The sequence below is a fragment of the Tachypleus tridentatus genome, chromosome 12 (genome assembly GCF_004210375.1).
Source record: "Tachypleus tridentatus isolate NWPU-2018 chromosome 12, ASM421037v1, whole genome shotgun sequence".
In the NCBI taxonomy this organism is placed as follows: domain Eukaryota; kingdom Metazoa; phylum Arthropoda; class Merostomata; order Xiphosura; family Limulidae; genus Tachypleus; species Tachypleus tridentatus.
In genome coordinates this window covers 3,909,180-3,925,161 of record NC_134836.1, presented here as the reverse complement: position 1 = coordinate 3,925,161, position 15,982 = coordinate 3,909,180, and the positions used below count along the sequence as shown (strand labels likewise).

General features: G+C 32.9%; 1 protein-coding gene across 3 annotated transcripts in view; it reads right to left on the bottom strand.

The window, feature by feature from the left end:
- Positions 1-456: 456 nt before the first annotated feature.
- Positions 457-15,982, bottom strand: part of LOC143233744 (rhomboid-related protein 3-like) — a 141,533-nt gene continuing 126,007 nt past the window's right edge. For all 3 annotated transcript variants that reach the window (XM_076470333.1, XM_076470334.1, XM_076470335.1), the window contains 6 exons: positions 12,979-13,209; positions 9,404-9,546; positions 8,306-8,418; positions 6,032-6,132; positions 5,537-5,591; positions 457-5,168 (listed from right to left, as the gene is read on the bottom strand). In XM_076470333.1, the coding sequence (XP_076326448.1) occupies positions 4,936-5,168; positions 5,537-5,591; positions 6,032-6,132; positions 8,306-8,418; positions 9,404-9,546; positions 12,979-13,209 (876 nt within the window). In that variant the 3' untranslated portion in view covers positions 457-4,935. The remainder of the gene's footprint in view (positions 5,169-5,536; positions 5,592-6,031; positions 6,133-8,305; positions 8,419-9,403; positions 9,547-12,978; positions 13,210-15,982) is intronic.

Genomic DNA, 15,982 nt, shown 5'->3' with positions numbered 1-15,982 from the left:
TTTATTCATAGAAAAATTGAGCTTTTTTGTTTTTTGCTAAATTATTGAATGTGTGTAAGTAATGTACAGAAAATCTGTAGCCTGAATAAAGTCTATCTATTTATAGTCAGTTGAGTCTCTAGACAAAGAGTATAAAAAGCTTCAAACTGTATAGTGATTTTGTCTTTGAGAACGTACTAATAGAAATATTTATAGGGAGCTACTTAGCCTCTAGAAAAACAGCATAAATAACTTCAATAGCTTCAAACTGTACACTAGTTTTGTCTTTAAACAAGTAATAACACTAATATTTATAGTCAGGTAAGTCGTCTCTTGACAAAGAAATTCAGTAGGATATGATAATTAATCACTAGGCTTGAACTAACAGATAGTGTTTCATTTATTCTTGGTTAACAGTGCATTAATTCTATTTTGTGGTAACTACTTAAAGTAAATGAAATATAAACAAGCAAGATTTAAAACTTATACAAATTATGTTTTAATGTCATTGGTTGAAGCCACATTATGCTTACATTTCATTGAATCTTTCAATATTTGTACAGAAAAGATATACAGAGCAATAAATAATCAAGGTGTTACACACTCTTAACAGCAAAATAAACAAAACTTCTTTACACATGCACTAGAATAATAATAACAATAAAGAGGACGAGTTTTGTTATTGGAATGATGAAGATTAATTGAGTGGCACCCACAATATCAGACCACAGGCACAGACTAAACAAAGCATCATACATGATCCCTTGCATTTAAAAGCATCCTTTTGGAAAAAAATGCATTTTGTGATCTAGGATGCTAAGTGTTCTCATTATTATTATTTAATTTCTTCCATATTGCAACTCTCAAAAGAAGAAACTTCATTTGACCTTGTCAAATCAACTATGTCCAAATCAGCCATTAACTTCTAAGAATCTTTCCCAACTTTCATAATTTGCAGATAAGATTATTTAAATTTTGTACTGAAAAAAATATCATATTTTGTAGGTCACAAACTGTTTTTTGACTTTTGGAAGGAATATTCTGACAACTGTGCAAAGATAATGGTAGTCTGTTACTTGGGTTCCTCCAAATGCATGTGTCTGTAGTGAAGGAATGATGTGACCTGAGTTAAGAGATTTAAAGGCTTGGTCTAGAATATGTCTTGGTAACTGGCTTAATTAAGTTTCTTGAAACTCACAAGGTAGTTCTATTGATTTTTATGGGTAATTTTATCTGTAACTTGAATATTACACAAATTATCCTAAAAATAGAGTTTCATGTGTTTCTTTCTTAAACTTTCTATGACTAGTTTTATATACAAAACACAAGTATTGAAAAACAATAAAATTACATTGTACAAGTTCTCAAAAATATTATTTTCAAAAATACACAGCTTTCATAGCATAACTCTTATTTTCTGTTTGACAAACTTAGATATCTTTAACTGCTCAAGAAAACACATTTTTGTATTATTAAATTTTTCAAAAATATCCAAAGTTTATTATTGAAAGCTGTGAAATAAAGAAAGTAAGCAATGTTTTCTGTAGCATATTACAAAAAGCATTAATAACATAATTTTTTAAATCAGGTTAAACTCAAGAATATAACAATTAATGGCAACAAACTGAAAAAATTGAGAAGTTTACAGAATGATAAGGCACCTTGGCCAGATAATACTTCCCCAAGGATTTTGAAGGAGGTTAAAGATTGGATATACGAACCACTTTCTACTATTTTTTTGTCCGTTGGTGAAAAGTGATCAGGCATCATGGGATTGGAAGTTAGCTAATGTAACTCCTCATTTCAATAGTGGTGACAAAAATCTTCCCAGTAATTATAGATTCAATAGTCTCACATCAGTTCTGGGAAAAGTTTTTTAAGGCTGTTAAAAGATACTTTGCAAAGTCATTTAACAAAGTTTACAATTTTACTGAACAATCAAGATGGTTTCACTAAGGGAAAATCTTGCCTTACAAACCTTTTGATATTCTTTGAAAAGGTTACTGCTTATGTAGATGAGGGTAAGGGTATATATTTGATGCATGTGGATTTTCATAAAGCATTTGACAAAGTGCTACATAAAAGGTTTGTAAAAATATTCTCTCTATGGATGTGGAGAATAAGTTAGCAAATTGGATAGAAGAGTGGCTAGAGGAAAGAAAACAGAAGGTTGTTACAAATGGTGTTCAGTCAAATTGGATTAATTTCACAAGTGGGATACTTCAGGGCTCAATCTTAGGATCTTTGTTTATTTTAAGATTTAAATCAATGACATAAATGAAAGAATAGTTAATAAATTACTTAAATTTGTATATGAAAATTAAGGTCTTGCACATTGCTAACTGAGAAGAGGATGCTGCCAATTTACAACTGGATAAAGATCATTTAGTGAGTTGGAAAAATAAATGGATTTCAATTTATAAATGCAAGATAATACACGTGGGTTATCATAATTTGAATTATAAGTAAAATTTGAATGGGAATAACCTTAACAGTGTCATGAAAAAAAAGGGATCTTGGTGTAACAAGTTTAAGGTTATCCAAATAGTGTGCTGTTACTAGTGGAAGGGCAAATAGGATTTTAAGTTTTACCTATAGAAATGTTGAATACAAATCTAAACAGGTTATAATTTCATTGTATAGGTCAATAGTTAGGCCATATTTGAAATATGGTGTTCGGTCTTGAGCTTCTTACCTTAGGAAAGGCATTGAATTGTTGGAAAGGGTTCATAGAATGGTTACTAAAATGGTGTCTGTGAAGAAGGGGTTGTCAAATAAGGAGAGATTGAAATCTCTCAAATTGTTTTATCTTGAAAAAAGAAGATATAGAGGGGATCTGACAGAGGTGTTTAAGATTGTAAAGGGAATTAATAGTGTTGATGCATCATCTTTTATTCATACTTAACAGTGAAAATAGTAGAACTAGGGAGCACCAGTATCAATTTTGGCAGGGAAGGAGCCATATTCAATTAATACAGTTTAATTTTCTAATAGGGTGGTTGGCCTTTGGAATGAGCTGCCTTCAAATGTTGTGGAGGCAGTAAATTTAAGTGAGTTTAAAAGAAAGCTTGATAAGTACACAAGTTATAAGGGCTAACTTTAATATTTTTTTCATTTATTTTTCAATAGTTTTAGTTTAGTTTAGAAAATGGAACAGCTGAGATGAACGATTAGATCCCATGTTGTCCCAAACCATTATGTTAATAGGAACCATGAAAAAACAGTCTGATAGACTACAAGGTCACTGTCTTTAAATCTGCCCTTGACTACAGTTACAGAAATTTTTGAAGTATGTAGGAATAAGTTATTTTTTGTTGCAAAATTTATCTCACAAAAAAACAAATCATGGGTAAATGTTAACGCTCTACTTCCAGCAAAACTGATGTGAATAATAAAATACAACACAGTCTATGTTATGCTTTAAATATTAAGCTGACTTTTCACAGAGAAAATTTTAATTTCAAAATGAATATTAACAGCTAGTCAGCACATAAATTCCTTGACTGATAATTATTACACTGGTTATAAATATAAAAAAGTGCTTTCCTTTCATCTTCTATATGCCAGTTACCAAGTTACAGGTTCTTTAGCTAATACAAATAAAAACTTTGTGTTTAGCCCTGTGACTGCCTGGAATGGTTTGATGAAGGCTAATTGTAACCTTTGATTTTATCTAAAGGGTCTCATACACATATTATCCAACCCCTTCTTGAATATTAAATCAGTTAAGGTGAGCTACATTTGGTTTTTAATATATTCTATATATTCTTTGCATATAGTTTAATAAAATTTAAATACTAAAATTAAATTAACATAAGAATGTTGTGTACAAATAAATATTAACAAATCACCCATAAGACTGTTCTCTGGAGTCTTAACAAGTCGAAAGACACAATACCTTGCAAATATAACATTCAGTTCAGTGAAATGTACAACACTGAAAATTTTGTATTTCAGTTAGTTATATAAATTTAAAAATACGTATTGACATGTTTAAATTTCTGCAGCAACAGTTCATAAAAATTACAACAATAAGTTTGATAAATATATTCCAATGATTAAGTATTTATCAGAAAAGAACTCTCAATAAGTCTAAAAACTAAGGAATTAAAAATAAATTAAGTGATTAACATCTATTCAGAAGTGCAAGTATCAAGATTTTTCTTCCTTGTGTTATAAGTTTTGACTTTAGTAAATAATTTTCCCAGACCCTTTCTCAACACATCCTCGCATTATGTTTGAAACCTTCTGAAAAACTAGTCATTAAACTGTAAAAAATAAGGATCTAAAGTAAGGTTAAGTCATTTGTGATGCCACAATGATAAAAACCAAGCCAGTGGTACTTCACAAGTACCATAGTTTATCAACAGACTGGTCAAGGTACAAAAGCTATTGTAAAATGTTCTACTCGAGTATGAACAGATTATACAAAATCATAAACAGGAGGAATAAATATAGCTTCAATCGATCAGTTTGATGGGTGCATATCTGAAAGTTAGACACTAATATCTTTAAGAATGGTTTTATGTACACAAACGTACTTATTTACAGTTCCTAAATACCTTTTAAAAGTACGAAAATGTCTATAATAACGTTTCACTCCTACTACCCAGATACACTGACTGCCTTACAAATGAGTCCATTCTATTAATTTCACCAGGAACTATTTTAATAAATTCAACGTACATGCTGAAACTTAGTTTTAACTGAAACAAAATATCCATTAAGTGATTGGCTAGACGTCAATTTTTTCTTTGAAACACTTGCCCAGTTGATACTTTAACTAGAATGACAATTGCAAACATCCAACACTGCAAAATATATACAGTTTCTCGTTCACAGGAATCTTGTATATTTAGTTTTCTAACATAAGAGATGGCGCTATAGATCGTAGACTTCCTGAGGGAAAGTTTGGGACTGCATTTTTTTACCAGGTAAGTACTAGCTTTTCTGGTGTCAGTAGTTAAACACGTTAAAAAGTACAGCAAATAACGTGCAGGCAGCGTACACTCCCAGAGCAATCCACCAGAGCAATTGTTCGTGTAGTTTCTGCTCGAAGTTCTTTAAAACAAGCAGCCCTATCGTGAGGCCAGCTAGAGCGCCCGTTAGATGAGCTACGTAAGACACCGGAGGACCTTGCTGTTCTGTAGCATAGCGATCATAGATGGCGAAGCCTACATCCGCACTAGCTGTGGAGGTAGACAAGAAATCAGATTAATGTATACTAAATCTCGAAAGAACAACAACAAAATTTTCTAAGCACGGAAAGTGTATTTCATTCTTAATCAGTACCTTCTAAATAAGAACTAAATAACGTATATTATCCAGATCATTGTGTTTTTAACGCATTAAGAATAAATAACTCCGTTCATCAAACACCTAATAAGCAGAACTATTTTCGTGTTTTTTTATTAATCTGAACCAAGAAGAACTAAATTTGAATAAAATCATTTCTCCACTGAAAACCAAAACTGAAGTAGTGACGTTGCTATAAAAATGGCTTTCTGTTCAGAAATTTAAGTTTAAACATAACATTCTTGAACATTCGACTACTTACCTATAACAAATATGCCAAACAATCGTATAAGACCAAACTCCATTTGGTTGTAATTCTGAAATAATAAAAAAAAAACATAAATAACTTTATCAGCTTCTAATATTATAAAAAAAAAAATACCTAGGTGAAAAGTAACGTATTGAAAACAACAACAAACTAAACTAGCAATTCATAAGGGCATGACAGTCAAATAGTAACCATCAATATATATTTAAAGCGTGCATTACTTACCTGGAACAACAAGTTTATCTATAAACATAAACAATATTTCTATCAAGTAACTATAGATAATTTAAAATGTATGACTATGTATCACTTAACAATGCGTACACGTACTTTCTTTATTCACCGAACTTCATTATAACACGTTTATAAAGTTTACTTGTAACATTGTTCTAACAAATAAAAGAAAAGAGTAGAGTCATATATCTGGTAGAAATTTTGTTTTCAATGTCTGGTTGAAAGGTGTAGTTAACACATTATTGTGTAACTCACCAAAAGAACGTTGGCAAGATGTGCTGCCAGTAGAGCATACACTCCACCCGAAGCTCCAACTAAATAGACGTCTGTGTCAAATACTGATGTTCCAAGTGAGCCTACAAGATAAAAAAAAACAAAAAAAAAACGTGTTATGCCAACATGTGCTATTCTATACTTCAAGATAAAGATAAAATCACACTAAATCTGAAGTAGATCGCGGAATGAATGATGCTAGTGTACATCGAGTGAGGCAGCATTGCCATGCTTTCTGACAACTGTTTTATGTTAGGGCTAGCTTTGCTGTATACTATTCGGGAAATTATAAAGGTCTCTTGCCAATTCGTTTTGAAACTGAGAACCATCTTCAACTTAGTTAGTAGATTTTTACTAGAAAAGTTAAAAAGATTTTACACATTTTGTTTTTGAACCAGGCCTAGTATGGCCAGGTGACTAAGATACTCAACTCGTAATGTGAGGGTCACGGGTTCGAATCCTCGTCACACCAAACGTCCTCGCCCTTTCAGCCGTGGGGGGCGTTATAATGTTACGATCAATCCCATTATTCGCTGGTAAAATAGTAGCCTAAGAGTTGTCGGTGGGTAGTGATGATTAGATACCTTCCCTCTAGACTTACACTGCTAAATTAGGGACGGCTAGCGCAGATAACCCTCATGTATTTTTTGCGCGAAATTCAAAACAAACAAACATCTTTGAATCACTAATTATCTATAATATAATAATTATATTTCTATTAAAAATGTATAAATATTTTACACATTTTGGTTTTGAACAGTAATTATCTACGATTTAATAACTAGATTTCTATTAGAAAAAATAGATATATTTTAACATGTTTTGCGAGTAGACTTTAGTAAGCTTACTATAATCGTGAACAGTTATTTAGTTTTCGAGTATTTTGACATGACAAATAAACAACTGGAATTCATAAAACTTTAAATTACCACACTTTAAAATAACTCAAAATCTCAGAATTATGTGAGTTAATATTACATCGTAAAAACTTGTAGTTTCATCTGTTTCTCAAGTTCTAATTCTTACAACTGTCTTAGGACACATTTAAATTATTATTTTTTAACTAAAGTAAGTTGTTTAAACCAACGAAATTATTTTTGCCTATTAAACTAACGTTCACATAAGAAAGGTCAGTTTTTGAGATATACCAGCTGTGTATACATTTAGTGCCCATTAACTTACCTCTTAGTTTTTGTTCTGTTGAGTGACAAAGTATAAATGACGACATTAGAAAAAGGCAAAATAATTAAAAGAAAGTCAGTAAGCCAGGCAGATTAATTTCTAAGAGGTCTCTCACGGGATGTTTCATTGAACTGGCAATAAAATTGAAATTTTAACATTACTTCTGAGAAAAGGCAATCTCATGGTCTTCTCTTACGTAAAGGATCTGTAGATATTAAGTCAGATAAGTCAGTAATATATTATTAAGAAAAGACAGACAAGTATGTTTATATATGTTACTGTCAAGGTAATTCCGAATATAAAATAAGCAAAAAAGGAATTTTTACAGCAGAGATAAATTAATATATATTTATATATATATACTTTCAATAGTTTTCTAATTATTCTGTCTTCGTGGTGTGGTCAAAGAAACCTGTATGAATACTGAAAGCCACGCATAGGAATTGCAAATTGTACATAAAAGTAATTGCTATGGCTCTTCTATTGTGCACATGTAACACCTTACTGCGCTTTGTATACAGCTTCCAGGTTATACTGCTTTTCAGAGTTACTGTGCCTTGAAAAGGTTTTTAAAATATATTTTTTCTAATAAATAAAACAGGCTTATTTTAGTCTCTGCAATCTAGTGATGAAATAGGCATATAAACACATTTTGCTTCACAACACCTATTTTCATTGTAACGTAGCTCCTTCACTGTGGACATCCACTGTCATTTAAAACGTCTTACCTCTACAGCTATTTTTTGTTTAAGGTAAACATAAATTTGAAATACCCATAACGCCGTCCATGTCAATAATTGAAAAAACATTGAAAAATGTGACAACAACACGGATACTACCATACAGAAGTTTATGAGAATAAGTACCACGTGACTTTTAGTGTTTAAGTTCGAACATCTAGATGGATGACTTACAGCAACAATGTTACTTGAAAGTAATGTTACCACATACCTAAGCGTACTACTTCCAGCTAACTAGGCTATTTCTGTCAACGCATTGCCGAAAAGGTGAGGGTATGTCTCAATGTTAGCGGCTAACACGAAGAAAAGTATTGCAAGTGAATGCAAAACTTACCTGCTAGCACTCCTGCCATATAGACGGTTCCTATTCTGAGAGAACCATGTACCATTTCTAGAGGCAGCCCCACCATCACTTGAACCAGCAAGTTGAAAAGGAGGTGAATCCACCTAGTGGGAGATTTATAGATTTATTGAGCCAAGCCAGTAATTTGCCTTGAAGTCCATTTACTTCCTTACATAAGAACCAAAATCAGTTAATACACTTCACACGACAAACGAAACCATTTAGCTTTTATTGCATAAAATATTCTTTGAATCTAATGTTGAAATTTATTTAAACATAAAGAAAAAACTAATTTCATTACTGTTTCAACAAAAATTTTCTATTCTAATTTCTTTTGCAGACAAAATATTTTTCGTCAATATCATCTGAGCGATATACATAAAACGTGTTGCCATTCTAAAATTATAATGATTTCACACATCATCGCATGAGCCTGTTAACCAATAAACTTGAAACATGGGTTTGAACCTCCTTTTGAAGAACGTGTCTTTAAACACCTTAGTTCAGGTATACAGTGTTGGTGAGTCTTAAAGTATTCCTAATAACCATTACAATTGTTATTTTCTAGCAGGAACAATGTTTTTACTATTATATATTTAAAAACGGCTAGTATGGGTAGAGAAAGCATAAGTACAGGAGCGAACAACGTTTCGACTTTCTTCGGTCATCGTCAGGTTCACAAAGAAAGAAAGGGTTACATTGTTCGCTCTTCTACTAGTGCTTTTTCTACCCATACCAGCCGTTTTCAAATATATATTTTTCTCTACAAGTGGGTTTTATCGTCATCACGGATTAATGTTTTATAAGATATCCAGTCAGTATTATATTGTCACTGTGCTCCCTATATTTACATATGAAAGTATATAAATACAAAGTATTTACACCAGATACTTTGATAAGGTGAAACTAATAAGGTGTTCATATGCTTATTAATTTGTATTTTGTGACACAACTTTATACATGCTCTGGTATTCTTAAAAACAGACACGAAACATCTGAATAGGGCAAGAGTTTGTGACGTAACATGTTATTACGTAATTTTTTCTCCTAATGCCACCTAGTGGCACAAGTTATATCACGTGGACCTACCCTGCATGAAGGACCATGTAGAAGATAAATCTCCAGATTTCGGCCCTTTTATCTGGTCGATAAATAAAGAGACTATCGATCGGGACCGGACCTGTAGTCGTTATTTCCCCCATGGTAACGGTGTAATAGGTGAAGAAACCCAGCTGCAAAGAAAAATAAGATTAGCTACAGAGATACATAACGTGAAGTTTTATTTAACAAGAAAGGTCTAGTTCACTTCATTTTGCGTACTAGTAAAGATAGTTACACAAAGAAAGGTAGAGGAAATGTTAAACTAGGCTCTTTAGTGAGCAAGATAAGTTCATCATAAAAGTTTACAGTACAATTCAAGTCTGTTGTTATAACAAATAGCGACATTGTTAAAATGTCAATATATATCGTACTAAAAAGGAACGAAACTCTACTAAGAACAACAATATACCACGAAACAGTTCTTCCATGTTATTTGTAATAATATATATATATAAGACGGATAGATAGATAATGTCACAAAGCGATTTAACATCTTGTAGTTACCTAGTTCCGTAAGTGTAAACAAGCCAGGAAAGGAAAGATCAATTGCTCCCCCGTGACACAGACTCACACCGCTAGAAACCGAGTTTTGATACCCGTGGGGGGCAGAGCACAGACAGCCCACTGTGTAGCTTTGTGTTTAATTCTAAACAAACTAAAACCAAAGAAAGATCAATCATCACGATGTACGGTGAACGATTAATAATAGCGTACGGTAACCTAACAAAAGCGTAATACGAATTTATAATCCTCGTAAAACTGTATACTTGAGAGGCGACTTTCATGTTGTGTCACCTTGCCAGTAATGCGTAGGTTTGGCAAGTACAAGCGCTGTATACAAAACATTTGAAACGTAAACAAACGTGAACATTAAACGTGGTCTATATAAATCGAATGCTACTAAACAAACTTCTGTTCTAATTTTAACTTGTTTCTTTGGAATCAACAATTAGTATAACGTTACTATACAAACTTATGTTGCAATTATATCATGTTTCGCTGCAAAATAATTGTTTTTAATACTTTCTCCAGTTTTAGTACAAAAAGTATATAAAAGGACCCAAAGCGTTGTATTTTATGGGTCACTTACAATTCAGAGATTGTACAATACTCGTACAATGTACAAGTTTCATGTAAAAAACACATCCTTCACGTACACCACACCATCTTACACTTACAGATATTTATAAATTGCAAATTAAAAACAAACAAACTTGAAACCACATCTTTGTTTTTTTTACTGGTATTGTGCCTAAAAACGTATACTCCAATTCAAATATATATATATATGGTCATATCACTGGATAGTATTCATATATATATATATATATATATATATATATATAAACACTTTCACCCAGATAAAAGAAGTTCTCTACAAAGCTCATCACACACACGCACAAAACGTTACTCCTATTATAGCATAATACACTACTGTCACGAGATTCCAACATTTATTTTATTTCGGGTGAGAAGAATGTTAGTATACTTTCTAAAAGTGGAAATTGAGAGTAGAAATCCTTTAGTAATATCGACTGTTGCTTAGTAATGGCGTCCGTTCTTCCTTTGTCGAAAATATAAGTTGCTTTAGCCAGGTTTGTAGTTAAGTCAATTGTCGTACATTAATTATGTGAGTTTGTTTGTTGAATTTTGCGCATAGCTACACGAGCGCCACCTGGGCTATCTGCAGCTGATTTGAACTAGAAGGGAGACTGCCAGTCAATACTACCAACTCTTAAACTACTCTTATTATACCAAATAGTTGGGCGTAACTGTTACTCCTTTAGCGCATCTACGGTACTAAAGTACGAAGCGCGATTTTGTTTTTTGGCAATAAGGGGACGCAAACCTTCAAATTTCACATTCATAATCCAGCCCGCTAACAAGTGCGCTGCGTCCGACTAACAAAGATAATTAGAAAGACAGATTATGTTCGAACACTTCACTAGATCACGGTTAACTGAAGGTCACTTGGTTTAATTTACAGTTCACTGCTCACATTACAAAAGCTAGCAATGTTTCGGGCGCTTCATATAATCCAATTACTTTTAAATTTGCTCATGCTCTCAGTGCCCATCTGTTCACTGGAATTTTCTTTGCGAGTTAATGAGACTTAAAGCCACGATAAGCGTAGAAAGCTCACGCTTTTTTGTTAAGACTACTTACAAAAGCGTAACGAGTGATGGGGCGGGGTTGCTTGGGACAGGATGCTTGCTCCTTGCTCGTGCGCACGCGACCACAACATGTCCATTACGTGGGGTGGGCACGAGCTCGGCGGCCGAGAACGCAACCAACCATGGAATAAGCATCGAAAGGCTCGGTACCTACTTACTCTCTTCAGACCGAGCGTAGTTCCTAATCAGTAAACTTTCATCGATCTTTAGAAAAGGAATGTTTTAAACGCTCAAGAATCCAAAGTTTAAGAGCATCCAACAAAACACTAAACGGAAAGTTCTGGAAATAGACAAACAAAAAAAGTGTAGAAGTTTATAATAAACTAAATAAAATACTGGGAAGATTTACTGTCAAGGGACATGAGTAACAGGTTTGTTTTTTTAGTAGATAATATATAGTTTGGAGATATATAAACAACAGCTATTACAATATACAAAAAAACGTTGCAAGTGTAACAATAAATAAAACATTGACAGCTGATAGAATGTTGCGGCATCTATGGAGAATAAATGGTGAAAAGAACTGAGAAGGGAAAGATTCAGAAAGATTTGTTACCATAAAATTGATCGATTACAAGAGAAAGATCTGTAGTGTTGATATAATTAACCACTAAACTATGCGATATCACGTAGCCGTTTATAGCACGAATACACGTGTTAAAACACTCGTCGACTGGGCGAAATAAGGTTGAAGAGCAAGACGTGAGTTCGTTTGTAGCTAAACACAGAGCTACGTAATGGGCTCTCTGTGCTGCACCCATCACGAGTATCGAAACCCATCTTTTAGCGTTATAAGCCCATAGACATGTCGCTCAGTCACTGGGGGCGGGAGACATGAGTATAGTGGTGTATCAGTCTAATATATCTTCTGGTCTCTCTGGAAACTGATTCTGGCTTTATTGCTTTGCGTTTTATATTTTTTTTAATAAAAAAGGGCTAAAAAAAGAGACAGAGACAAGTGTACATATACAGCGTTTTGTATGATATACAACCACTTTTACATGTTTAACTTTTAACGGTTATGTCTGTCAGGAATTAAATAAATATACAATTTTTAGAAAAACTACATAAAGGTAACTTCAGATGTTATAACTCTAGAAATGTCTCTGTATAAGTAAAATGGAACTTTTGAAGTTAAGTCTTTAGAAAAATTAAAGTTTGTTTTTTCCAAATTAAATACACGGGCTCTCTCTGCAGGATGTTGAAAATCGCAACGATTCTTGGAACTAGTTGAAAATATTTAACATGAACAAGTACATTTTGAAACATACCAACAAGTACAAAAGTATTAAAATTAATGGATAAATGCATGAAGATTTTTTCCTCCCTGAAACGTACTGCCAAGAATAAGACAAAAATACACTTTGATTGGTGTACAGATTTTCTTACCTCAATAAGGGTGATGATGAGGATGAAGAGGGGTGGGGGGCAACACGTATAGTGGTCAGCGTAGTATTTCCGGTCTCGTTCGTCCGAGAGAAACTCGTGAGCAATGGCTCTGACCATCCTGTAGAAGAGACCCAGTTCCCGAGCAAGCAAGTGGAAATCGTTCTCGCTCCAGACTTCTCTGTCTCGATGATGGACGGCGATTTTAAAACTCCGGGTCCGCTTTCCACTCATCTAAGTATACAAAAACATGTAGAGTTAATAGAGAGATCTGTTAGTCCTTAAGAAAAAGTCCACCGACTGTTAGCAAAAGTAACTTAAAATCAAATACAGACATTCTCAAATACACTTGTAAACTTTAAACACTAACAGCCATTTTTCAAAGGAAAACAAAACGACTATAACATGCAACAGATCTCAGTCAGTGTTGATAAAAAGACCCTTAATATAACTAGCAGACATAGTACATTTTCAATAAGTGCTGACAGAAAAAACCCTCAATATTCGAGTAGACATAGTACTTCTTCGGTTAGAGCAAACAGAAAAACAACAACATTATTACTGCCAATAGATACATATGAAAAATGTTTTTACATACAGATAATACTTAGTTAGACACACATATAGAGGTGTAGTGATAACATCGGCGTTTTAACCTATTTTTATTTACTGTGAAAGAATGTCAACCCGAGCTATTTGATGCCATAATGAATTACCGTTTACTTTAAGAAAATACAAACAGATAGTGTTACTTACATACTTGATGTATACGTTTGTATGGTAACTCCTCTCGCTAACAGAACCAGATTTTTACAACAGCCTGTTTTTTGTATCTGTCACAGCATAAAATTTATTTTACCACAAAAGTTTAAAGCTTATAGCAGTATTGATGCAGAGAGAAAATTAGAAACATTATAGCAAAAAGTCGAACAGACGCAACAGCTCAAATAATAATTAGATAACCACTTTCATTATTTCTATTCCAAGTATCGGTTTTATAAAATGTATTGACTTACAATTTGGTAACTAACATCTCGTGCTTCATGAGAATTTTTCGAGGAATTCTATATGAAAGAGTCTAGTGACCTCATATGATTTATATGCACCACCCATGCCTACCGATATGAGAGACCTGAAGTTTATTCTCCATATTATACTCACAGATGTTTAACAACGACGATATCTGGGTCCTTGGCAAATCCGGTTACACTACTTTTTTAATAGTCAACAATAGTTAAAAATTATGTCACGTCTTTTACCCAAATCAGAAACAAATAACTTAATATGCAGTTAGCAATAGGTGGTATTACACGTGTTAAGCTTTTATTCATTAACCAATAAAATAAAAGCTTTAAGGGAAGCAAATTCTTTGAGAAAATTCCAATATACTTTTCAAAACTACAACAAAAAACCGATGTATATATATATACACACACATCACAACCTTTAAAAAATATCACAAAGGTTGCAGATGCTGCTTAATATTTTAATATATCGATGCCAAATTCTCTGACCCAACAACAACAAACGTAGATAACTTTTTAACTTCACCCATCTTAAACCTTAAACTCTAAAACCAGTATCTTTCTAGCATTGTGTTGTTTTTAAAGGAGGGTACTTCTTTAATTGGTACCGTTGTGTTTCTAGAAGGGTATTTATTTAATTGGTATCATTGTTAACACCTTAGAGCTAATGTAGTACAAATCGTGTGAAGTCGAAAAAGAGGAAAACTGTCAATCACAATATCATTACTAATGTAATGTAGTGAAAAGGTCACTGACCTTGAATAACGAATTAAACTTTCGTTTTGCACACATTTATACATACTTTGATGCATAATGAAATATAGCGTGCAGAAACTCAATCAGGTTAATGGTTCTCCAAGAACGAAAAACATTACAGATTTTAAATTAACAAAACAGACTACCGCGTAATTTGTTTTATTACTAACTCAAATTCTTAGGATTGAGCCAGTATAAGCCAGTAAACATAGTTATGAAGTTAGATCAATAAAAGAGCGAGTTCGTTAACATTAAGAGAAGTGATAACTATTCTAATGCACTCAATGCCTGATAAAAATTTTGTTATTCACATACAAGTTGATGTAAAGATTCAGTGCTGTTCAAATCAAAGAAGAAAACTGTGGATATTTTTAATATCTCACTCGTTATATAACATATAATCTACCGTATAAGTTGGTAGAGATAATAAGTCTATTTCGTCTATCACACGTTACAAAATACACCAAAAACTTAGCTTTCAAACACACAAGTACGTAAAATAAAGTATACTAACGTGGCTATCTTAAATTTCTTTGTTATAGAGCAAAAACACATTGAGCGATCAGTTCAGTCCATTGTGAGGAATCGAACCTCGGATTTCAGCGTTTTAAGTCCGTAGACTTACCGCTGCCCCACTGGAGGACGCCCGTGTTAAGTCTGTACTGACTACGTAAATAATGAAATTTTAAAAATGGGACGAAGTATCAAATATTCTTTTAGCATATATTTATGGAGAAATTAACTGAAGGTAACCACATATCTAAGTGGTTTCGAAAGAATAAAAATACCAACAAATTCTTATTTTAAAGTCATTTATAGAATAAAGATCATAAATTGTTTTGAATAAATAAAACAACAAAATATAATAGCATTATTAGACTTTCCTGTAATTTATTAAAACATTAACCCTTTACCTAAACTGACCATGGGTCATAGGCTGGTCGGGAGGGTGGTAAGTAAAAAAGTTGGGAAACCTCTACGATAGATAAAGATACAATTTTTCTGAAAAAACAACAGTAACCACTGTATAAAATCCATTATGAAAGAAACACAATTTTACCTTAAACACACCTTAGGGATTGAGTATTGAGAGAGTAATTAGTCCTGTGAAATGCCCAAAGTTTCTAAGAAACTACACATATTTTCAGTTGGCATAAACAAGCACGGAGGGACACACCTAACAAACTGTCGGACAAAACAATCATAGCAACAGAATAAAATGTTCA